Source organism: Chroicocephalus ridibundus, unplaced genomic scaffold (assembly GCF_963924245.1).
Source record: "Chroicocephalus ridibundus unplaced genomic scaffold, bChrRid1.1 SCAFFOLD_568, whole genome shotgun sequence".
Lineage (NCBI taxonomy): Eukaryota > Metazoa > Chordata > Aves > Charadriiformes > Laridae > Chroicocephalus > Chroicocephalus ridibundus.
The window spans coordinates 1-24,959 of record NW_026961185.1 but is presented as its reverse complement, the minus strand read 5'-3'; the positions used below and the strand labels follow the sequence as shown (position 1 = coordinate 24,959).

Sequence of the window (24,959 nt, the reverse complement as noted above, 5' to 3'; positions counted from 1 at the left end):
GACCCCCAGGAAGGTGTTGGGGGGCTTGGGGACCCCCAAGAAGGTGTTCGGGGACTTGGGGACCCCCAGAAAGGCCTTGGGAAGACTTGAAGCCCCTTCAAGAAGGCGTTGGGTGATGTGTGGGACCCCCGGGAAGGTGTTGGGGGGCTTGAAGGACCCCCAGGAAGGCACTGGAGGACTTGGGGACCCCCAAGAAGGCGTTGGAGGACTTGAGGACCCCCAGAAAGGCCTTGGGAAGACTTGAGCCCCCCCCAAGAAGGTGCTGGGTGATGTGTGGGACCCCCAGGAAGGCGCTGGGGGACTTGGGGACCCCCAAGAAGGCGTTGGAGGACTTGAGGACCCCCAGAAAGGCCTTGGGAAGACTTGAAGCCCCCTCAAGAAGGCGTTGGGTGATGTGTGGGACCCCCAGGAAGGTGTTGGGGGGCTTGAAGGACCCCCAGGAAGGTGTTGGGGGGCTTGGGGGACCCCCAGGAAGGCGTTGGAGGACTTGGGGACCCCCAAGAAGTTGTTGGAGGACTTGAGGACCCCCAGAAAGGCCTTGGGAAGACTTGAAGCCCCCTCAAGAAGGCGTTGGGTGATGTGTGGGACCCCCAGGAAGGCGTTGGAGGACTTGAGGACCCCCAGAAAGGCCTTGGGAAGACTCGAGGCCCCCCCAGGAAGGTGCTGGGTGATGTGTGGGACCCCCAGGAAGGCGCTGGGGGACTTGGGGACCCCCAAGAAGGCGTTGGAGGACTTGAGGACCCCCAGAAAGGCCTTGGGAAGGCTTGAAGCCCCCTCAAGAAGGCGCTGGGTGATGTGTGGGACCCCCGGGAAGGTGTTGGGGGGCTTGAAGGACCCCCAGGACGGCGCTGGGGGACTTGGGGACCCCAGTGACCCCCCAAGAAGGCGTTAGAGGACTTGAGGACCCCAGAAAGGCCTTGGGAAGGCTTGAAGCCCCCTCAAGAAGGCGTTGGGTGATGTGTGGGACCCCCGGGAAGGTGTTGGGGGGCTCGGAGGACCCCCAAGGAGCCTTTTGAAACACCCCCCCCACCTCCCCCCCCGCCCCCAAAATTCGTGGCAGGGGTGAAGGAGCTGAGCCGCAAGCTGGTGATCGTCAACGGGGAGGACCCGCTGAGCCGGCAGGCGCAGGAGAACGCCACGCTGCTCTTCAACATCCACCTGCGCTCCACGCTCTGCAGCCGCCGCATGGTGGAGGAGTTCCGCCTCAGCGGGGAGGCCTTCGACTGGCTGCTGGGGGAGATCGAGTCCAAGTTCAACCAGGCCATCGTGAGTTGGGGGCTGGGGGGGGGCACGGTGCGGGGGGGGGGCCAGGCGTGGGGGTTCGGGGGCAGACGGGGGGGTTTAGGGGCAGATCTGGGGGTTTGGGGTCAGATCTGGGGGTTTAGGGGCAGATCTAGGGGTCTCGGAGCTCTCTGGGGGCAGATCTGGGGGTCTCGGAGGGCTCTGGGGGTCAGATGTGGGGGTTTAGGGGCAGATGTGGGGGTCTTGGAGCTCTCTGGGGGTCAGATCTGGGGGTTTGGGATCAGATCTGGGGGTTTAGGGGCAGATCTGGGGTTCTCAGAGCTCTCTGGGGGTCAGATCTGGGGGTCTCGGAGGGCTCTGGGGGTCAGATCTGGGGGTTTAGGGGCAGATGTGGGGGTCTCGGAGCTCTCTGGGGGTCAGATCTGGGGGTTTGGGATCAGATCTGGGGGTTTAGGGGCAGATCTGGGGTTCTCAGAGCTCTCTGGGGGGCAGATCTGGGGGTCTCAGAGGCTCTGGGGGTCAGATGTGGGGGTTTAGGGGCAGATCTGGGGTTCTCAGAGTCTCTGGGGGTCAGATCTGGGGTCTCGGAGGGCTCTGGGGGTCAGATCTGGGGGTTGGGATCAGATCTGGGGGTTTAGGGGCAGATCTAGGGGTCTCGGAGCTCTCTGGGGGCAGATCTGGGGTCTCGGAGGGCTCTGGGGGTCAGATGTGGGGGTTTAGGGGTAGATCTGGGGGTCTCGGAGCACTCTGGGGTCAGATGTGGGGGTTTAGGGAGCAGATGTGGGGCTCTGGGGGTCAGATGTGGGGGTTTACGGGCAGATCTGGGTTTCTGGAGATCTTTTGGGGGTCAGATGTGCGGGTTTGGGGGCAGATCTGGGGGTTTCGGGGCAGATCTGGGCGTCTTGGAGCGCTCTGGGGGTCAGATCTGGGGGTTTAGGGGCAGATGTAGGGGTCTCAGAGCTCTCTGGGGGTCACATCTGGGGGTTTGGGGTCAGATCTGGGGGTCTCAGAGCTCTCTGGGGGTCAGATGTGGGGGTTTAGGGGCAGATCTGGGGTCTCGGAGGGCTCTGGGGTCAGATGTGGGGGTTTGGGGTCAGATCTGGGGTCTCGGAGGGCTCTGGGGGTCAGATGTGGGGGTTTAGGGGCAGATCTGGGGGTCTCGGAGCACTCTGGGGGTCAGATGTGGGGTTTAGGGAGCAGATGTGGGCTCTGGGGGTCAGATGTGGGGGTTTACGGGCAGATCTGGGGTCTTGGAGCTCTCTGGGGTCAGATGTGGGGGTTTGGGGTCAGATGTGGGGGTCTCGGAGCACCTGGCGGGCACATCTGGGGGTTTAGGGTCAGATCTGGGGGTCTCAGGGCTCTGGGGGACAGATCTGGGGGTCTTGGCGGGCTCTGGGGGTCAGATGTGGGGGTTTGGGATCAGTTCTGGGGTTTGGGGTCACATGCGGGGCCTCGGAGCTCTCTGGGGGGCAGATCTGGGGGTCTCGGAGGGCTCTGGGAGTCTGAGATGTGCGGGTTTGGGGGCAGATCTGGGGGTTTCGGGCAGATCTGGGCGTCTTGGAGGCTCTGGGGGTCAGATGTGGGGGTTTAGGGGCAGATCTGGGGTCTCAGAGCTCTCTGGGGGTCAGATCTGGGGGTCTGGAGGGCTCTGGGGTCAGATGTGGGGGTTTAGGGCAGATCTGGGGTCTTAGAGGGCTCTGGGGTCTCAGAGGGCTCTGGGGGGCAGATGTGGGGGTTTGGGGTCAGATGTGGGGGTTTGGGGGGCAGATGTGGGGGTCTCAGAGCTCTCTGGGGTCACATCTGGGGGGTTTGGGGTCAGATCTGGGGGTCTCAGAGCTCTCTGGGGTCAGATGTGGGGGTTTAGGGGCAGATCTGGGGTCTCGGAGGGCTCTGGGGTCAGATGTGGGGGTTTGGGGTCAGATTGGGGGTCTCGGAGGGCTCTGGGGGTCAGATGTGGGGGTTTAGGGGCAGATCTGGGGTCTCGGAGCACTCTGGGGGTCAGATGTGGGGGTTTAGGGAGCAGATGTGGGGCTCTGGGGGTCAGATGTGGGGTTTACGGCAGATCTGGGGGTCTTGGAGCTCTTGGGGGTCAGATGTGGGGGTTTGGGGTCAGATGTGGGGGTCTCGGAGCACCTGGCGGGCACATCTGGGGGTTTAGGGTCAGATCTGGGGTCTCAGGGCTCTCTGGGGGACAGATCTGGGGGTCTTGGCGGGCTCTGGGGGTCAGATGTGGGGGTTTGGATCAGTTCTGGGGTTTGGGGTCACATCTGGGGGCCTCGGAGCTCTCTGGGGGGCAGATCTGGGGGTCTCGGAGGGTTGGGGTCAGATGTGCGGGTTTGGGGGCAGATCTGGGGGTTTCGGGGCAGATATGGGCGTCTTGGAGCGCTCTGGGGGTCAGATCTGGGGGTTTAGGGGCAGATCTGGGGTTCTCAGAGCTCTCGGGGGTCAGATCTGGGGGTCTTGGAGGGCTCTGGGGGTCAGATGTGGGGGGTTTAGGGCAGATCTGGGGGTCTTAGAGGGCTCTGGGGGTCTCAGAGGGCTCTGGGGGGCAGATGTGGGGTTTGGGGTCAGATGTGGGGGTTTGGGGGGCAGATGTGGGGCAGTTTTGAGTCTGGATCTGATGTTCTGAAGCCACATCTCGGGGGGTTCGGGTCCACCTGGACGGGTCTGGGACACCCGTGTGTGTCCCCAAGTGTCCCCTGGGGGACAGTGGGGACAAATGGGAGGTTTTAGGACCAGATTTGGGCAATTTTGAGTCTGGATTTGGGGCCATTTGACTCTGGACTGGAACCTTCTTGAAGCCACATCTCAGGGGGGTTTGAGTTTGGTTCTGGGGACACCCGTGTGTGTCCCCAAGTGTCCCTGGGGGACGGTGGGGACAAACGGGAGGTTTTTAGGACCAGATTTGGGCAATTTTGAGTCTGGATTTGGGCATTTTGACTTGGACTTGGCGCCTTCATGAAGCCACATCTCAGGGGGGTTTGAGTTTGGTTCTGGGGCACCCCGTGTGTGTCCCAAGTGTCCCTGGGGGACAGTGGGGACAAATGGGAGGTTTTTAGGACCAAGATTTGGGCAATTTGAGTCTGGATTTGGGGCCATTTTGACTCTGGACTTGGCGCCTTCTTGAAGCCACATCTCAGGGGGGTTGGGGTTTGGGTTGGGGACACCCGTGTGCGTCCCAAGTGTCCTGGGGACGGTGGGGACAAACGGGAGGTCTTTAAGACCAGATTTGGGCAATTTGAGTTGGATTTGGGGGCGATTTGAGTGTGGACCTGGAACCTTCTTGAAGCACATCTCAGGGGGGTCTTGAGTTTGGGTCGGGCGTTCGTGGAGGCCCCTCCCTGAGCCCTTGTCCCGTCGTGTGTCCCCCTCCAGGCGCACCCCGGGGAGATGGTGGGGGCGTTGGCGGCCCAGTCGTTGGGAGAACCCGCCACCCAGATGACCCCTCAACACCTTCCACTACGCCGGCGTCTCCGGCCAAGAACGTCACCTTGGGCGTCACCCCGCCTGAAGGAGCTCATCAACATCTCCAAGAAACCCAAGACCCCCTCCCTCACCGTCTTCCTGCTGGGCCAGAGCGCCGCGAGCCGAGCGGGCCAAGGTGGGGACGCGTGGGGCAGGGGGGGGACACGCCGTGGGGATGGGGGACACGCCGTGGGGATGGGGGGACATGCCGTGGGGATGGGGGGACATGCCGTGGAGATGGGGGACGCGTGGATGGAGGGCAGCGGGAGGAACCTGGGTCCCGTGGGTTCTCCTCGTCCTGCTTTTGGGGTCCCGTGCCGAGGTGGCCCCCCACGGGTGGCTTTGTGGCCCCTCCCGTCTGTGCCGCCACGTGGTGGCCACGCGTTCTCCAGCCTCGTGTCCTCCATCCCTGGATCCCATGTCCTCCGTGTCCTCCATGTTCTCAGTCCCCACATCCCCCCCGTTCTCCAGCCTCCATGTCATCCATCTTCCATGTTCTCCATCCCCCCTGGCTTCCATGTCCCCCCCATGTTCTCCGTCCCTGGATCTCCATGTTCTCCATCCTCCGTGTTCTCCATCCTCCGCATTCTCCGTCGCCATGTCTCCATCCCCTGATCCCCCACGTCCTCATCCCCAACGTCCTCCGTCCCCGTGTCCTCCCATCCCTGGATCCCCCACATCCTTCGTCCCCGTGTCCTCCAGCCCTGGATCCCCTGTCCTCTCCTTCTTCCATGTTCTCCATCCTGGATCCTCGTGTTCTCCACCGCCATGTTCTCCATCCTGGATCCCCATGTTCTCCTTCTGTCATGTCCTGGACCCCATGTTCTCCATTCCTGGATCCCCATGTCCTCCTTCCCTGTCTCCATTCCTCCTGGATCCCCATGTTCTCCATCCCCCACGTCCATTCCTGGATCCTCATGTCCTCCGTCTTCCGTGTCCTCATCCTGGATCCCATGTCCTCTCTCATGTTCTCCATCCTGGATCTCGTGTCCTCCGTCCCCCACATTCTCCATCCTGACATCCCATGTCCTCCTTCTCCATGTTCTTCATCCCCCATGTCCTCCTTCTCCCGCTGTGCTGGATCCCCATGTTCTCCATTCCTGGATCCCCATGTTCTCCATCCCCACGTCCTCCTCCTGGATCCTCATGTCCTCCGTCTTCTGTGTCCTCATCATGGATCCTCATGTCCTCCGTCCCCAGTTCCACTTCTCCATTCCTGGATTCCCATGTCTCATTCTGCCTGTTCTTTCATCCCCCATGTCTCTTCTCAGTGTCTCGCTGGATCCCCACGTTCTCCGTTCCTGGACCCCATGTCCTCCTTCTCTCATGTTCTCCGTTCCTGGACCCATGTCCTCCTTCTCCCATGTTCTCCGTTCCTGGACCCCCATGTCCTCCTTCTCCCATGTTCTCCATCCCTGGACCCCCATGTCCTCCTTCTCCCATGTTCTCCATCCCTGGACCCCCATGTCCTCCTTCTCCCATGTTCTCCGTTCCTGGACCCCCATGTCCTCCTTCTCCATGTTCTCCGTTCCTGGACCCCCATGTCCTCCTTCTCCATGTTCTCCATCCCTGGATCCTCCTTCTCCCATGTTCTCCGTTCCTGGACCCCCATGTCCTCCTTCTCCCATGTTCTCCATCCCTGGACCCCCATGTCCTCCTTCTCCCATGTTCTCCATCCCTGGATCCCCATGTTCTTCTGCCATGTCCTGGACCCCCAACATTCTCCATCCCTGGACCCCCATGTCCTCCATCCCCCAAGTCCACGTCCCACCTCCCCCGTCCCCGTGCTGACGCCGTGTCCCCGCTCTCCCCTCCCAGGACATCTTGTGCCGCCTGGAGCACACCACGCTGCGCAAGGTGACGGCCAACACCGCCATCTACTACGACCCCAACCCCCAGAGCACGGTGGTGGCCGAGGACCAGGAATGGGTCAACGTCTACTACGAGATGCCCGACTTTGACGTCAGCCGCATCTCGCCCTGGCTGCTGCGCGTGGAGCTGGACCGCAAGCACATGACCGACCGCAAGCTCACCATGGAGCAGATCGCCGAGAAGATCAACGCTGGTGAGGCCGGGGGCGGGGGGGCACCCTAGGGGGGGTCACTGGGAGGGGTCCCGGCTCAGCATGGAGGACATCGGAGGAACCTGGGGGAGCCTTGAGGGCATTGGGGAAGGGTTGGGGGTCTTGGAGGACCTTTGGTGGGTCCTGGATGAGCCTTGAGGGCATCTGGGGGGGCTTTGGAGGGTCCTGGGTGGGCCTTGAGGGCATCTGGGGGGGCTTTGGAGGGTCTTGGGTGGGCCTTGAGGGCATCTGGGGGGACTTTGGAGGGTTCTGGGGAGCCTTGAGGGCATCTGAGGGGGCTTTGGGTGGTCATGGATGAGCCTTGAGGGCATCTGGGGGGGGTTTGGGTGGTCATGGATGAGCCTTGAGGGCATCTGGGGGGGCTTTGGGTGGTCCTGGGGGAGCCTTGAGGGCATCTGGGGGGGCTTTGGGTGGTCATGGATGAGCCTTGAGGGCATCTGGGGGGGCTTTGGGTGGTCCTGGGGGAGCCTTGAGGGCATCTGGGGGGGGCTTTGGGAGGTCATGGATGAGCCTTGAGGGCATCTGAGGGGGCTTTGGGAGGTCATGGATGAGCCTTGAGGGCATCTGGGGGGGTTTGGGAGGTCATGGATGAGCCTTGAGGGCATCTGGGGGGGTTTGGGTGGTCCTGGGGGAGCCTTGAGGGCATCTGGGGGGGCTTTGGGTGGTCATGGATGAGCCTTGAGGGCATCTGGGGGGGGCTTTGGGTGGTCCTGGGGGAGCCTTGAGGGCATCTGGGGGGGACTTTGGGTGGTCATGGATGAGCCTTGAGGGCATCTGGGGGGGCTTTGGGTGGTCCTGGGGGAGCCTTGAGGGCATCTGGGGGGGCTTTGGGTGGTCCTGGGGGAGCCTTGAGGGCATCTGGGGGGGCTTTGGGGTGGTCATGGATGAGCCTTGAGGGCATCTGGGGGGGCTTTGGGTGGTCCTGGGGGAGCCTTGAGGGCATCTGGGGGGGCTTCGGGAGGTCATGGATGAGCCTTGAGGGCATCTGGGGGGGCTTTGGGTGGTCCTGGATGAGCCTGGAGGCCCTTTGGGTGGCCGTGGGGGTGGGGAAGGTGACCAGGGTGCCACCCTGCCGTGTGTGTGTCCCCCCCCCCACCCTGCCCCGCCCCGTCCCAGGCTTCGGGGACGATCTCAACTGCATCTTCAACGACGACAACGCGGAGAAGCTGGTGCTGCGCATCCGCATCATGAACAGCGACGAGAACAAGATGCAGGAGGTGGGAGGGGTGGCACCCGTGGGTGGGGGGGGGACACACGATGACACCCCGTGGGGGGGGGGGGGGGGGGGGGAGCTGGCTGTCACCTCTTCCGCGTCCCCTCGCTTGTCCCCAGGAGGAGGAGGTGGTGGACAAGATGGACGACGACGTCTTCTTGCGCTGCATCGAGTCCAACATGCTGACGGACATGACACTGCAGGGCATCGAGCAGATCAGCAAGGTGGGGGGGGGGAGGATGGGGATGGGACTTGGGGGGCACCCATGGGTGCTGGGGGGGGGGGGGGTGGGGTGGGGGGTGCTCCTGGTGGGTCCTGAGGAGGACGTGAAGGAAGGTCACCACGCGAAGGGGACCTTGAGGAGATCAAGGACGCCCCCGACGACACCTGGAGGCACCTGAGGAGGTCCGCGGGTGCCCCGGGGTGTCCCTCCGGGTAGCACCCATGGGTGCTCACGTGGGTGCTCGGGTTCCTGGTGGATCCTGAGGAGCACTTGGAAGTTCTCCGTGGTGACCTTTAGGAGGTCCAGGATGCTACTGGTGATACTGGTGGACCTGTGTGAAGGTCTCTGGGTGCCCGGGTGTCCCCCCAGGTGGTGGGGGTAGCACCCATGGGTGCTCACGTGGGTGCTCGGGTTCCTGGTGGGTCTTGAGGAGCACTTGGAAGTTCTCCGTGGTGGCCTTTAGGGTGTCCAGGATGCCACTGGTGATACTGGTGGACCCGTGTGAAGGTCTCTGGGTGCCTGGGTGTCCCCCTGGGCAGTGGAGTAGCACCCATGGGTGCTCACATGGGTGCTCGGGTTCCTGGTGGATCCTGAGGAGCACTTGGAAGTTCTCCGTGGTGACCTTTAGGAGGTCCAGGATGCTACTGGTGATACTGGTGGACCTGTGTGAAGGTCTCTGGGTGCCCGGGTGTCCCCCCAGGTGGTGGGGTAGCACCCACGGGTGCTCACATGGGTGCTCGGGTTCCTGGTGGGTCTTGAGGAGCACACGAGGTTCTCCGGGAGCACCTTGAGGAGGCCCCGGGTGCCCGTGGTGATACTTGCAGACGCGTTTGAAGGTCCGTGGCTGAGTGGGGGCGTCCCCCCCCAGCCACCCGAGGAGCACCCATGGGTGCCGCTGACCCCCTGTGTCCCGTGTCCCCCCCCCCAAGGTGTACATGCACCTGCCGCAGACGGACAACAAGAAGAAGATCATCATCACGGAGGACGGGGAGTTCAAGGCCCTCCAGGAGTGGATCCTGGAGACGGACGGCGTCAGCCTCATGCGGGTGCTGAGCGAGAAGGACGTGGACCCCGTGAGGACGACGTCCAACGACATCGTGGAGATCTTCACCGTGAGCAGGGGGGGGACCCACGCCCGGGGCCACGGGGCCTGCGTCCGGGGGTGCTGGGGCTTGAGGGACACCTGGGTCCCCAGGGTTCCTGGACACCTGGGCCCTGGGGTTTGGTGGCCACCTGGGTCCTTGGGTGCTGGGATTCCTGGCCACCTGGGTCCTTGTGTGCTGGGGTTTGGTGGCCACCTGGGTCCTTGGGTGCTGGGGTGCCCAGATGTTGGTGTCTCCAGGGTTCCTGGGCCCATGGGTGCTGGGGTTTGGTGGCCACCTGGGTCCTTGGGTGCTGGGGTGCCCAGATGTTGGTGTCTCCAGGGTTCCTGGGCCCATGGGTGCTGGGGTTTGGTGGCCACCTGGGTCCTTGGGTGCTGGGGTGCCCAGATGTTGGTGTCTCCAGGGTTCCTGGGCCCATGGGTGCTGGGGTTTGGTGGCCACCTGGGTCCTTGGGTGCTGGGGTGCCCAGATGTTGGTGTCTCCAGGGTTCCTGGGCCCATGGGTGCTGGGGTTTGGTGGCCACCTGGGTCCTTGGGTGCTGGGGTGCCCAGATGTTGGTGTCTCCAGGGTTCCTGGGCCCATGGGTGCTGGGGTTTGGTGGCCACCTGGGGTCCTTGGGTGCTGGGGTGCCCAGATGTTGGTGTCTCCAGGGTTCCTGGGCCCATGGGGTGCTGGGGTTTGGTGGCCACCTGGGTCCTTGGGTGCTGGGGTGCCCAGATGTTGGTGTCTCCAGGGTTCCTGGGCCCATGGGTGCTGGGGTTTGGTGGCCACCTGGGTCTGTGGGTGCTGGGGCGCCCAGATGTTGGTGTCTCCAGGGTTCCTGGGCGCATGGGTGCTGGGGTTTGGTGGCCACCTGGGTCCCTTGGGTGGTCAGGTGCCCAGATTGTTGGTGTCTCCAGGGTTCCTGGGTGCATGGGTGCTGGGGTTTGGTGGCCACCTGGGTCCTTGGGTGGTCAGGTGCCCAGATGTTGGTGTCTCCAGGGTTCCTGGGTCCTTGGGTGGTGGCATTTGGTGGCCACCTGGGCCTGTGGGTGGTGGCGTTTGGTGGCCACCTGGGTCCTTGGGTGCTGGGGTTTGGTGGCCACCTGGGTCCTTGGGTGGTCAGGTGCCCAGATGTTGGTGTCTCCAGGGTTCCTGGGCCCACAGGTGCTGGGGTTTGGTGGCCACCTGGGTCCTTGGGTGGTCAGGTGCCCAGATGTTGGTGTCTCCAGGGTTCCTGGGCTCATGAGTGCTGGGGTTTGGTGGCCACCTGGGTCCTTGGGTGCTGGGGTGCCCAGATGTTGGTGTCTCCAGGGTTCCTGGGCCCATGGGTGCTGGGGTTTGGTGGCCACCTGGGTCCTTGGGTGCTGGGGTGCCCAGATGTTGGTGTCTCCAGGGTTCCTGGGCCCATGGGTGGTGGCGTTTGGTGGCCACCTGGGCCTGTGGGTGGTGGCGTTTGGTGGCCACCTGGGTCCTTGGGTGCTGGGATTCCTGGCCACCTGGGTCCTTGGGTGCTGGGGTTTGGTGGCCACCTGGGTCCTTGGGTGCTGGGGTGCCCAGATGTTGGTGTCTCCAGGGTTCCTGGGCCCACGGGTGGTGGCGTTTGGTGGCCACCTGGGGTCCTTGGGTGGTCAGGTGCCCAGATGTTGGCGTCTCCAGGGTTCCTGGGCCCATGGGTGGTGGGGTTTGGTGGCCACCTGGGTCCTTGGGTGCTGGGGTGCCCAGATGTTGGTGTCTCCAGGGTTCCTGGGTCCTTGGGTGCTGGGGTTTGGTGGCCACCTGGGTCCTTGGGTGGTCAGGTGCCCAGATGTTGGTGTCTCCAGGGTTCCTGGGTCCAGGGGTGGTGGCGTTTGATGGACACCTGGGTCCTTGGGTGGTGGCGTTTGGTGGCCACCCGGGTCCTTGGGTGCCGGGCTTCGGTGGCCGCCTGGCTCGCGGGGTTTCCCGGCCCTTGGTGTCCCCAGCGGCGACGCTCGTTCCCCCCCCGGGCAGGTGCTGGGCATCGAGGCGGTGCGCAAGGCGCTGGAGCGGGAGCTCTACCACGTCATCTCCTTCGACGGCTCCTACGTCAACTACCGGCACCTGGCGCTGCTCTGCGACACCATGACCTCCCGCGGCCACCTCATGGCCATCACCCGCCACGGCGTCAACCGCCAGGACACCGGGCCCCTCACCTCATGAAGTGCTCCTTCGAGGAGACGGTGGGTGACAGCGGGGCCGGGGGGGTTTGGGGGGCTGGACGTGGGGCTGGGAGGGGGATTTTGGGGGTGCAGGAGGGGCTTTAGGGTCTGGAAGTGGGGTTTGGGGGCTGGATGTGGGGCTGGGAGGGGGATTTGGGGGGTACACGGGGGGCTTTGGGGGCTGGAAGTGGGGGTTTGGGGGGTGCAGGAGGGGTTTGGGGGGCTGGATGTGGGGCTGGGAGGGGGATTTTGGGGGTACACGGGGGGCTTTGGGGGCTGGAAGTGGGGGTTTGGGGGGTAGGGGAGGGGTTTGGGGGGCTGGACGTGGGTCTGGGAGGGGATTTTGGGGGTATGGGAGGGCTTTAGGGGGCTGGAAGTGGGGCTGGGAGGGGGATTTTGGGGGCTTAGAGGGGCTTTAGGGTCTGGAAGTGGGGTTTGGGGGCTGGATGTGGGCTGGGAGGGGGATTTTGGGGGTGCAGGAGGGGTTTGGGGGGCTGGACGTGGGGCTGGGAGGGGATTTTGGGGGTGCAGGAGGGGGATTTTGGGGGCTGGATGTGAGGTTTGGGGGCTGGAAGTGGGGCTTTGGGGGGTACGGCAGGGGTTTGGGGGCTGGATGTGGGGCTGGGAGGGGATTTTGGGGGCTTAGAGGGGCTTTAGGGTCTGGAAGTGGGGTTTGGGGGCTGGACGTGGGGCTGGGAGGGGATTTTGGGGGTGCAGGAGGGGTTTGGGGGGCTGGACGTGGGGCTGGGAGGGGGGTTTTGGGGGTATGGGAGGGGCTTTGGGGGCTGGAAGTGGGGTTTGGGGGGTGCAGGAGGGGTTTGGGGGGCTGGCCGTGGGGCTGGGAGGGTTTGGTGGAGGAGGATTTTGGGGACTGGGAAGAAGAGGATTTTGGGGGTCCGTAGGAGGACTTGTGGGGCTGTAGGAGGAGTTGTGGGGCCGGGAGAGGGGGGGGCCGACTTGTGGGGCTGGCCGTGGGGCGCAGGCGGGGTTTGGCGGAGGAGGATTTTGGGGAGTGGGGGGGAGGATTTGGGGGGTCCGTAGAAGGATTTGGGGAACCGGAAGAGGATTTGGGGGCACTTGGGGGTCCGTAGGAGGACTTGTGGGGCTGTGGGAGGAGTTGTGGGGCCGGGAGAGGGGGGGGCGACTTGTGGGGCTGGCCGCGGGGCGCAGGCGGGGTTTGGCGGAGGGTGATTTTGAGGACCGGGGGGGAGGATTTTGGGGGAACGGGAGGAGGTTTTTGGGGGGCCGCAGGAGGACCCGTGGGGCCGGGCCGGGCGAGGTGACGACTTGTGGGGCCGGCCGTGGGGCGCAGGTGGACGTGCTGATGGAGGCGGCGGCCCACGGGGAGAGCGACCCCATGAAGGGGGTGTCGGAGAACATCATGTTGGGGCAGTTGGCGCCCGCCGGCACCGGCTGCTTCGACCTCCTGCTGGACGCCGAGAAGTGCAAACACGGCATGGAGATCCCCAGCGCCCTCCCGGGGCTCGGCGGCGCCGGCCGTGAGTCGGGGGGGGGGCACCCTGGGGTGGGTGGGGGGGCACCCATGGACCTGGGGGGCACCCACGAAACCAGGGGCACCCGAGGAACCAGGGGAGAGGAGGGAGAGACACCGTGAGGACGATGGGGTTGAAGAACCTCAACGTCAGTGTTGGGTTCATGGCCAACTTCCAGACATCAGGGTCCCCCCTGATGGGTGGGGGGCACCCATGGACGCGGGGGGGGCACCCATGGACCTGGGGGGCACCCACAAAACCAGGGGCACCCACAAAAACAGGGGAGAGGAGGGGGGGGCACCGTGAGGACGATGGTGTTGAAGAACCTCAACGTCATCGTGGGGTTCATGGCCAACATGGGCCACTTCCAGACATGAGGGTCCCCCATAATGGGTGGGGGGCACCCATGGATGCGGGGGGGCACCCATGGACCTGGGGGGCACCCATGGACCTGGGGGGCACCCACGAAACCAGGGGCACCCGAGGAACCAGGGGAGAGGAGGGAGAGACACCGTGAGGACGATGGGGTTGAAGAACCTCAACGTCGTCATGGGGTTCATGGCCAACATGGGCCACTTCCAGACATGAGGGTCCCCCATAATGGGTGGGGGGCACCCATGGATGCGGGGGGGGCACCCATGGACCTGGGGGGCACCCATGGACCTGGGGGGCACCCACGGAAGCGGGGGAGAGGAGAGGTGTCCCACCGTGAGGACGATGGTGTTGAAGAACCTCAACGTCATCGTGGGGTTCATGGCCAACATGGGCCACTTCCAGACACCAGGGTCCCCCATGATGGGTGGGGGGCACCCATGGACGCGGGGGGGCACCCATGGACCTGGGGGGCACCCACGAAACCAGGGGCACCCGAGGAACCAGGGGAGAGGAGGGAGAGACACCGTGAGGATGATGGGGTTGAAGAACCTCAACGTCAGCGTTGGGTTCATGGCCAACTTCCAGACATCAGGGTCCCCCATGATGGGTGGGGGGCACCCATGGACGCGGGGGGGCACCCATGGACCTGGGGGGCACCCACAAAACCAGGGGCACCCGAGGAACGAGGGGAGAGGAGGGAGAGACACCGTGAGGACGATGGGGTTGAAGAACCTCAACGTCATCGTGGGGTTCATGGCCACCATCGGCCACTTCTGGGTGCTGGGGTCTCCCTGATGGGTGGGGGGCACCCATGGACGCGGGGGGGCACCCATGGACCTGGGGGGCACCCACAGAACCAGGGGGCACCCAAGGAACTGGGGGAGAGGAGGGAGAGACACCGTGAGGACGATGGGGTTGAAGAACCTCAACGTCATCGTGGGGTTCATGGCCACCATCGGCCACTCCTGGGTGCCGGGGTCTCCCCTGATGGGTGGGGGGCACCCATGGACCCGGGGGGCACCCATGGACCTGGGGGGGCACCCACGGAAGCGGGGCAGAGGAGAGGTGTCCCACCATGAGGACGATGGGGTTGAAGAACCTCAACGTCATTGTGGGGTTCATGGCCAACGTTGGCCACTCCTGGGTGCCGGGGTCTCCCCTGATGGGTGGGGGGCACCCACAGGTCCCGGGGGGCACCCATGGACCTGGGGGGCACCCACAAAACCAGGGGGCACCCGAGGAACCAGGGTAGAGGAGGGAGAGACACCGTGAGGACGATGGGGTTGAAGAACCTCAACGTCAGCGTTGGGTTCATGGCCAACTTCCAGACATCAGGGTCCCCCATGATGGGTGGGGGGCACCCATGGACGCGGGGGGGGCACCCATGGACCTGGGGGGCACCCATGGACCTGGGGGGCACCCACGGAAGCGGGGGAGAGGAGAGGTGTCCCCACCGTGAGGACGATGGCGTTGGAGAACCTCAACGTCATCGTGGGGTTCATGGCCACCGTTGGCCACTTCTGGGTGCCAGGGTCCCCCATGATGGGTGGGGGGCACCCATGGATGCGGGGGGGGCACCCATGGACCTGGGGGGCACCCACAAAACCAGGGGCACCCGAGGAACGAGGGGAGAGGAGGGAGAGACACCGTGAGGACGATGGGGTTGAAGAACCTCAACGTCAGCGTTGGGTTCATGGCCAACTTCCAGACATCAGGGTCCCCCATGATGGGTGGGGGGCACCCATGGACGCGGGGGGGCACCCATGGACCTGGGGGGCACCCACAAAACCAGGGGCACCCACAAAAACAGGGGAGAGGAGGGGGGGGCACCGTGAGGACGATGGTGTTGAAGAACCTCAACGTCATCGTGGGGTTCATGGCCAACATGGGCCACTTCCAGACATGAGGGTCCCCCATAATGGGTGGGGGGCACCCATGGATGCGGGGGGGCACCCATGGACCTGGGGGGCACCCATGGACCTGGGGGGCACCCACGAAACCAGGGGCACCCGAGGAACCAGGGGAGAGGAGGGAGAGACACCGTGAGGACGATGGTGTTGAAGAACCTCAACGTCATCATGGGGTTCATGGCCAACATGGGCCACTTCCAGACATGAGGGTCCCCCATAATGGGTGGGGGGCACCCATGGACGCGGGGGGGCACCCATGGACCTGGGGGGCACCCACAGAACCAGGGGGCACCCAAGGAACTGGGGGAGAGGAGAGGTGTCCCACCGTGAGGACGATGGCGTTGGAGAACCTCAACGTCATCGTGGGGTTCATGGCCAACGTTGGCCACTTCTGGGTGCCAGGGTCCCCCATGATGGGTGGGGGGCACCCATGGACCCGGGGGGGCACCCATGGACCTGGGGGGCACCCATGGCTCTGGGGGGCACCCACAAAACCAGGGGCACCTGAGGAACGAGGGGAGAGGAGGGAGAGACACCGTGAGGACGATGGGGTTGAAGAACCTCAACGTCAGCGTTGGGTTCATGGCCAACTTCCAGACATCAGGGTCCCCCCTGATGGGTGGGGGGCACCCATGGACGCGGGGGGGCACCCATGGACCCGGGGGGCACCCGAGGAACCGGGGGGAGAGGAGAGGTGTCCCACCGTGAGGACGATGGTGTTGAAGAACCTCAACGTCATCGTGGGGTTCATGGCCAACATGGGCCACTTCCAGACATGAGGGTCCCCCATAATGGGTGGGGGGCACCCATGGATGCGGGGGGGGCACCCATGGACGTGGGGGGCACCCATGGACCTGGGGGGCACCCAAGGAACCGGGGGAGAGGAGGGGGGGACACCATGAGGACGATGGCGTTGGAGAACGTCAACGTCATCGTGGGGTTCGTGGCCACCGTTGGCCACTTCTGGGTGCCGGGGTCTCCCCTGATGGGTGGGGGGCACCCATGGACGCGGGGGGGCACCCATGGACCCCGTGTCCCCCCCCACCCTGACCCCCGTCTCTCGGCAGCCACCGGGATGTTCTTCGGGTCGGCGCCCAGCCCCATGGGGGGGATGTCGCCCGCCATGACCCCCTGGAACCAGGGCGCCACCCCCGCCTACGGCGCCTGGTCCCCCAGCGTGGGTGCGTACTGGGAGCACTGGGAGCACTGGGGGGGGGGCGGGGGGGGTGGGATTATAGGGGTTTGGGGGGCAGAATGGGGGTCAGTTGTGGGGTGGGGGGGTGGGGGAGGTTGGGGGGGAGCCATGGGGCAGAGTGGGAGGCACTGGGGGGGCACTGGGAGAGACTGGGGGGCACTGGGGGGGGCACTGGGAGAGACTGGGGGGCACTGGAGCAGTTGGGGGGGGCTCTTGGGGGGGGTTGGCGGGGTTTTGGGGGGGCTGTGGGGCAGAATGGGGGTCAATGGGGGGGCGGGGGGAGGTTGGGGGGGGCAATGGGGCAGACTGGGGGTACTGGGGGGGCCATGGGCAGACTGGGGGGCACTGGGAGAGACTGGGGGCACTGGGGCAGTTGGAGGGGGGGGCTCTTGTGGGGGGGTTAGAGGGGTTTTGGAGGGGGGGCGCTGTGGGGCAGAATGGGGTTCAATGGGGGGGCAGGGGGGCCGTGGGGCAGACGGGGGGGGGGGGCACTGGGATAGACTGGGGGGGCACCGGGGCAGATCTGGGGGGCAGTTGTGGGTCCCGGGGGGCAGTTGGGGGTCTATTGGGGGCAGTTGTGGGTCCCGGGGGGCAGTTGGGGGTCTATTGGGGGGCAGTTGTTGGGGCCCAGGGACGGTTGGGGGGCAGTTGTGGGTCCAGGGGGGCAGTTGGGGGTCTATTGGGGGGCAGTTGTGGGTCCCAGGGACGGTTGGGGGGCAGTTAGGGGGCAGTTGTGGGTCCGGGGGGGCAGTTGGGGGTCTATTGGGGGGCAGTTGTGGGTCCCAGGGACGGTTGGGGGGCGGTTAGAGGGTAGTTGTGGGGCTGGGGGGCAGTTGGGGGTCTATTGGGGGGCAGTTGCGGGTCCCAGGGACGGTTGGGGGGCAGTTAGGGGGCAGTTGTGGGTCCAGGGGGGCAGTTGGGGTGTATTGGCGGGCAGTTGTGGGTCCCAAGGATGGTTGGGGGGCAGTTGGGAGTCTATTGGGGGCAGTTGTGGGTCCCAGGGACGGTTGGGGGCAGTTAGGGGGCAGTTGTGGGTCCGGGGGGGCAGTTGGGGGTCTATTGGGGGGCAGTTGTGGGGCCCAGGGACGGTTGGGGGGCAGTTGTGGGTCCAGGGGGCAGTTGGGGGTCTATTGGGGGGCAGTTGTGGGTCCCAGGGACGGTTGGGGGGCAGTTAGGGGGCAGTTGTGGGTCCCGGGGGCAGTTGGGAGTCTATTGGGGGGCAGTTGTGGGTCCCACGGGCGGTTAGGGGGCAGTTGGGGGTGTATTGGGGGCAGTTGTGGGTCCCAGGATGGTTGGGGGGCAGTTGGGGTGTATTGGGGGGCAGTTGGGAGTCTATTGGGGGGCAGTTGTGGGTCCCAGGGGCAGTTAGGGGGCAGTTGTGGTCCAGGGGGGCAGTTGGGGGCAGTTGGGGGTCTATTGGGGGGCAGTTGTGGGTCCCAGGGGCAGTTAGGGGCAGTTGTGGGTCCCGGGGGGTAGTTGGGGGTCTATTGGGGGGCAGTTGTGGGTCTATTGTGGGGCAGCTGTGGGTCTATTGTGGGGCAGCTGTGGGTCCCAGGACGCTTGGGGGCCAGTTGTGGGTCCGGGGTGGGAGGGTCAGTTGTGGGTCTGAGGGAGCAGTTTTGAGGGGGGGGGGGGGGGGGGAGCAGTTGTGGGGGCGGGTTGGGGGTGGCGGGGTGACTTGTGGGGCAGCCGTGGGTCTGACCCCCACGTGTGGGTGGTGTTTTTCCCTGTGTCCCCCCCCCCCAGGCAGCGGCATGACCCCGGGGGGCGCCGGCTTCTCCCCCAGCGCCGCCTCCGACGCCAGCGGCTTCAGCCCCGGCTACTCCCCGGCCTGGTCCCCGACCCCCGGCTCCCCCGGCTCCCCCGGCCCCGCCAGCCCCTACATCCCCTCCCCGGGTGAGTCCTGCCCCATAGCGCGACCCATAGCGCGACCCACGGCACGACCCACAGCGCCCCCAAACGCCCCCGTTGCGCCCCGCGCCCCCGCATTGCGCCGTACATCGTACATCGTACACCCCCCCCGGCCCCGCCAGCCCCTGCGTCCCCTCCCCGGGTGAGTCCTGCCCCATAGCGCGACCCACGGCGCGACCCACGGCACCGCAAACACCCCCCCGTTGCACCCCGTGCCCCACAGACCCCCACAACACCCTACGGCGCTCCCTAACGCCCCACAACACCCCCAATGCCCCACAACACCCCCCCTGATGCCCCACAACACCCTAAAACACCCCCACAACACCCCACAGACCCCCACAACACTCTGCAACACCCCCCCAGTGCCCCCCAACACCCCCCAAGTCCCCATTAACACCCCAAAACACCCTGTAACACCCCCCCAACACCCCATAACACCCACAGACCCCCACAACACCCCCCACAACACCCCCCCAGACCCCTACAACACCCCCCCAGTGCCCCACAACACCCCCTAACACCCCCACAGACCCCCACAACACCCTACAACACCCCTCAATGCCCCACAACACCCCTGTAACAGCCTCACAACACCCCCTAAGACCCCCATAACACCCCTACAACACCCTACAACACGTCCACAACACCCCATAACACCCCCAGACCCCTACAACACCCCCCAATGCCCTTCAACACCCCCTGACACCCCCACAGACCCACACAACACCCTACAACACCCCCCCAACACCCCCTAACACCTCATGACACCCCCCCAACACCACACAACACCCCCTAACACCCCCACAGGCCCCCACAGCACCCCCCAATGCCCCACAACACCCTACAAGACCCCCCAGTGCCCCCCAACACCCCCATAACAGCCTCACAACACCCCGTAACACCCCACAGACACCCGCGACACCCCCCAATGCCCCACAACACCCCATAACACCCACAGACCCCTACAACACCCCCCACAACACCCCAATGCCCCCACAGACCCCCACAACACCCTACAACACCCCCCAGTGCCCCCCAACACCCCAAAACGCTCTATAACACCCCCCAACACCCCATAACACCCACAGACCCCCACAACACCCCCCACAACACCCCCCCAGACCCCTACAACATCCCCCCAGTGCCCCACAACACCCCTAACACCCCCCCAGACCCCCACAACACCCTACAACACCCCTCAATGCCCCACAACACCCCCATAACACCCCCAGACCCCTACAACACCCCCCAATGCCTCTCAACACCCCCTGACACCCCTACAACACCCCCCAGTGCCCCCTAACACCCCAAAACACCCCCCCAACACACCCTAACGCCCCATGACACCCCCCCAACACCACACAACACCCCCTAACACGCCCCACAGGCCCCCACAACACCCCCCAATGCCCCACAACACTCCATAATACCCCTACAACACCCTACAACCCCCCCCAGTGCCCCCACACACCCCCCAAGTCTCCATTAACACCCCCACAACACCCCAAAACACCCTGTAACACCCCATAACACCCACACAACACCCCAAAACACTCTATAACACCCCCACAACACCCCCTAATGCCCACAACACCCCCCCAATGCCCCCCAACACACCGTAACACCGACACGACACCCCCTAATGCCCCACAACACTCCCCCAACGCTCCACAACACCACACAACACCCCCTAACACCCCCACAGACCCCCCCAACACCCCCCCAATGCCCCACAACACACCATAACACCGACACGACACCCCAAAACACCCTGTAACACCCCCCCAACACCCCATAACACCCCCACAGACCCTTACAACACCCCCCAGTGCCCCCCAACACCCCCTTAACACCCCATAAGACCCCCACAGACCCCCACAACACCCTACAACACCCCCTCAATGCCCCAAAACACCCTATAACACCCCCCTAACACCCCTACAGACCCCCACGACACCATACACCACCCCATTACACCCCCAATGCCCCCCAACTTCCCGTTAACACCCCCACAACACCCCAAAACCCCTTATAACACCCCCACGGCACTCCATAACACACCCACAGACCCCCACAACACCCTACAACATGCCATTACACCCCCCAATGCCCCCAACACCTCCCAACTCCCCGTTAACACCCCCCCCACACACCCCAAAACACCCTCCAACACACCCCCGGTGCCCCACACCACCCCCCAACACCCTCACAGACCCCCAACGCCCACCTGGGGTCCCCCCGTCACCCCGCTGTGTCCCCCCCAACAGGTGGCGCCATGTCACCCAGCTACAGCCCGACGTCACCCGCCCTACGAGCCGCGCTCGCCGGGGGGCTACACCCCCCAGAGCCCCCAGTTACAGCCCCACGTCGCCCAGTTACAGCCCAACTTCGCCCAGTTACAGCCCGACGTCGCCCAACTACAGCCCGACCTCGCCCAGCTACAGCCCCACGTCGCCCAGCTACAGCCCCACCTCACCCAGCTACAGCCCCACATCGCCCAGCTACAGCCCGACCTCGCCCAGCTACAGCCCCACTTCGCCCAGTTACAGCCCCACTTCGCCCAGCTACAGCCCGACTTCACCCAGCTACAGCCCCACCTCGCCGAGCTACAGCCCCACATCTCCCAGCTACAGCCCCACTTCGCCCAGCTACAGCCCGACGTCTCCCAGCTACAGCCCCACCTCGCCCAGCTACAGCCCCACATCTCCCAGCTACAGCCCACCCTCGCCCAGCTACAGCCCCACGTCGCCCAACTACAGCCCCACCAGCCCCAACTACACCCCGACGTCGCCCAGCTACAGCCCCACCTCGCCCAGCTACAGCCCCACCAGCCCCAACTACACCCCCACCTCCCCCAACTACAGCCCCACCAGCCCCAGCTACAGCCCCACCTCGCCCAGTTACAGCCCCACCTCCCCCAGTTACTCCCCCTCCAGCCCCCGCTACACCCCCCAGTCGCCCACCTACACCCCCAGCAGCCCCAGTTACAGCCCCAGCAGCCCCAGTTACAGCCCCACCTCCCCCAAGTACACCCCCACCAGCCCCAGCTACAGCCCCAGCTCCCCCGAGTACACCCCCACCAGCCCCAAATACAGCCCCACCTCCCCCAAGTACAGCCCCACCAGCCCCAAATACAGTCCCACCTCCCCCACCTACAGCCCCACCACCCCCAAGTACAGCCCCACCTCCCCCACCTACAGCCCCACCTCCCCCGTCTACACCCCCACCAGCCCCAAATACAGCCCCACCTCCCCCACCTACAGCCCCACCTCCCCCAAGTACAGCCCCACCTCCCCCACCTACAGCCCCACCAGCCCCAAGGGCTCCACCTACAGCCCCACATCGCCGGGCTACAGCCCCACGTCCCCCACCTACAGCCTCACCAGCCCGGCCATCAGCCCCGACGACAGCGACGAGGACAACTGAGTCCCCCCCCCCCCGCCTCTCGCAGGGTGTGGGGCTGACCCCCAGGTTGGGGGGAAGGGGGGGGGAGAGACCCCCGAGTTGGGTGTCACTCCCTCGAGTTGGGGGGCTGAGCCCCCGGAGTGACCCCCAAGTTGGGGGGGGGTGATCCTCAAGGTGGGGGGGTGACCAACAAGCTGGGGGTGACCCCCCAAGTTGGGGGGGGGGTGACCCCTAATTCGGGGAGGTGACCCCTAAATTGGGGGGTAGCTCTCAAATGGGGGTTGACCCCTAAATTGGGGGGGGGGGAGTGACCCCCAAGCTGGGGGCAGGGAGCTGACCCCCAAGTTTGGGGCTGACCCCCAAGTCGAAGGGTGACTCCTAAGCTGTGGGGTGACCCCTCCATGGGGGGTTGGGGGGCCTGACCCCCCCCCCGAATTGGGGGCCGACCCTTAAGTTTGGGGCTGACCCCTAAGTTGTGGGGAGGGGGGGGGAGGATTCCTAGATTGAGGGGGGGGGGTGGGCCCCCAAGCTTATGGGGTGCCCCCCAAGTTGTGGGGGGCGGGGGGGGGCCCTCTTTTGGGGGGCGAAGGTGTAATTTATGGGGGGTCATTAGTTAATGGGGGGGGGGAGGGGCAATGGGGTGGGGGAGGGGGCGCCCCCCGGTGGTGGGTTTTGGGGGGGGGGGGGGGAGGGGGTGTCCTTCGCCCCTCCCCCACCCTTTTTTGGGGTGTTTTCGCGTATTTTTTTTGTGGGGGGGAGGGAGGGGGGAAATTGGCTGGAATTGGGCTTTTTTTGGGGAGAAATAAAGAGTTTTACTCATTTTCAGCTGCGGCTCCGGGGGGGGTGTGTTTTTTTGGGGGGGGGGGAACCCTGACCCCTTCCCCCCCCCCCCCCCGCCATAGTGGACCCAGGAGTTTGGGGACCCCCTTCCCCCCCACACCCCACCCCCAAAAAAAGGGGACCCAGGTGTCCGGGACCCCCAAACCTTCCCCCCCCCCCCAAATAGGGGGCCAAGGAGTTTGGGGGGGGGGCCAGGAGTTTGGGGGGACCCCCCCCACCCATAGCGGACCCAAATGACTGGGGCTGCCCCCCCCCAAAAAAGGGGGGCCCAGGTGTCATCCCCCCCCACCCCCCAAAATGTCCCAGAGCCCTGGGGTGTGGGGGGGCCATAATGGTCCTAAATAGCTGGGAACCCCCATCCTGCCCCATATAGGAGAGTGGGGTGGGGGTGGGGGTCTGGGACCCCCAACTTGCCCCTCTGAAGGGATCCGGTTGGGGGGGGGCACCCACGGGTGCTGCGGGGGGGGGGCAAAATCTCGGGGTTCGGGGGGGGTGTTGTTCCTCCCCTCCCCCCCCAATCTCAGCTGGCAGCGGTGGGATTCGAACCCACGTCCCCGCGGGGACTGGAGCCTAAATCCAGCGCCTTAGACCGCTCGGCCACGCTACCGCCGGGGGCGGGGGGAGCCCCGCGCGCCGCCTGCCCCCCGCGACGTCCCCGACGTCCCCGATTCCCCCCGATGTCCCCCCCCAATGGCCCCCGATGCCCCCCCCCGTCCCCAGTGTCCCCCCCCCCCCCATGTCCCCTGATGTCCCCAGTGTCCCCCCCCCGTGTCCCGGTGTCCCCACTGTCGTCCCCCCCCCCCCGGTGTCCCCCCACTGTCCCCATTTCCCCCCCCCCAATGTCCCCGTGTCCCCCCCAGTGCCCCCCCGTCCCCTGATGTCCCCCGTGTCCCCCCCAATGTCCCCATCTCCCCCCCCCACGTGTCCCCGATGTCCCCGTGTCCCCCTTGTTCCCACCCCCCCCGTGTCCCCTGATGTCCCCACTGTCCCCCCCGTGTCCCCCCACTGTCCCCATTTCCCCCCCCAATGTCCCCCTGTCCCCCGTGTCCCCAACGTCCCCCGTGTGTGTCCCCCCATGTGTCCCACTGTCCCCTCCACCCCCCCCGCCCCCCCCCATGTCCCCAGTGTCTCCCCAATGTCCCCAGTGTCCCCCCATGTGTCCCAGTGTCCCCTGATGTCCCCAGTGTCCCCAGTGTCCCCCTGTCCCCTGATGTTCCCCCATGTCCCCAGTGTCCCCAATGTCCCCTGATATCCCCAGTGTCCCAGTGTCCCCAGTGTCCCCCCATGTCTCCCCATGTGTCCCCAATGTCCCAGTGTCCCCCGATGTCCCCAGTGTCCCCCCATGTGTCCCAGTGTCCCCTGATGTCCCCCAATGTCCCCATGTCCCCGATGTCCCCAGTGTCCTCAATGTCCCCCCATGTCCCCAGTGTCCCCTGATGTCCCCAGTGTCCCCAGTGTCCCCCCTGTCCCCTGATGTCCCCAGTGTCCCTCCATGTCCCCAGTGTCCCAGTGTCCCCTGATGTCCCCAGTGTCCCCAATGTCCCAATGTCCCCCCAATGTCCCCAGTGTCCCCTGATGTCCCCAATGTTCCCAGTGTCCCCCCCATGTCCCCTGATGTCCCCAATGTCCCCAGTGTCCCCCTGTCCCCTGATGTCCCCCCGTCCCCCCATGTCCCCAGTGTCCCCGTGTCCCCCCAATGTCCCCAGTGTCCCCCCATGTGTCCCAGTGTCCCCTGATGTCCCCAGTGTCCCTCCATGTCCCCAGTGTCCCAGTGTCCCCTGATGTCCCCAGTGTCCCCCCAATGTCCCCAGTGTCCCCCCATGTCCCCAGTGTCCCCAATGTCCCCAGTGTCCCCCCATGTGTCCCAGTGTCCCCCGATGTCCCCAGTGTCCCCCCATGTGTCCCAGTGTCCCCCGATGTCCCCAGTGTCCCCAATGTCCCAGTGTCCCCCCAATGTCCCCAGTGTCCCCCCATGTCCCCAGTGTCCCCTGATGTCCCCAATGTCCCCAGTGTCCCCCTGTCCCCTGATGTCTCCAATGTCCCAGTGTCCCCTGATGTCCCCCCCGCCCCCCCCCATGTCCCCAGTGTCCCCGTGTCCCCAGTGTCCCCCCAATGTCCCCAGTGTCCCCCCATGTTCCCAGTGTCCCCAATGTCCCAGTGTCCCCTGATGTCCCCAGTGTCCCCCCATGTGTCCCAGTGTCCCCGTGTCCCCCCATGTCCCCAGTGTCCCCCCAATGTCCCCGTGTTTCCCCCCCCCCCCGAATGTCCCCCCCCGGGCCGTGACCCCGCCGTGACCCCCGCCGTGACCCCGCCCACCCCCGCGCGGCGCACGCCGGGAA

The 24,959-nt window shown here is 65.4% G+C and overlaps 1 protein-coding gene and 1 non-coding gene across 2 annotated transcripts in view; one reads left to right on the top strand and one right to left on the bottom strand.

The window, feature by feature from the left end:
• Positions 1-21,923, top strand: part of LOC134509121 (DNA-directed RNA polymerase II subunit RPB1-like) — a 42,870-nt gene extending 20,947 nt beyond the window's left edge. Inside the window, 18 exon segments of the mRNA XM_063321601.1 lie at positions 1,061-1,266; positions 4,618-4,686; positions 4,688-4,717; positions 4,719-4,742; positions 4,744-4,826; positions 4,828-4,843; positions 6,526-6,772; positions 7,907-8,007; positions 8,123-8,227; positions 9,156-9,338; positions 11,301-11,480; positions 11,483-11,509; positions 12,801-12,987; positions 16,334-16,447; positions 18,208-18,357; positions 20,643-20,683; positions 20,685-20,723; positions 20,725-21,923. Coding sequence (XP_063177671.1) covers positions 1,061-1,266; positions 4,618-4,686; positions 4,688-4,717; positions 4,719-4,742; positions 4,744-4,826; positions 4,828-4,843; positions 6,526-6,772; positions 7,907-8,007; positions 8,123-8,227; positions 9,156-9,338; positions 11,301-11,480; positions 11,483-11,509; positions 12,801-12,987; positions 16,334-16,447; positions 18,208-18,357; positions 20,643-20,683; positions 20,685-20,723; positions 20,725-21,801 — 2,879 coding nt within the window. The 3' untranslated portion in view covers positions 21,802-21,923.
• Positions 21,924-23,145: 1,222 nt separating this feature from the next.
• On the bottom strand, positions 23,146-23,227 carry TRNAL-UAG (transfer RNA leucine (anticodon UAG)). Its single transcript has one exon. It is a non-coding gene; the product is annotated as a tRNA-Leu (tRNA).
• Positions 23,228-24,959: the final 1,732 nt, after the last annotated feature.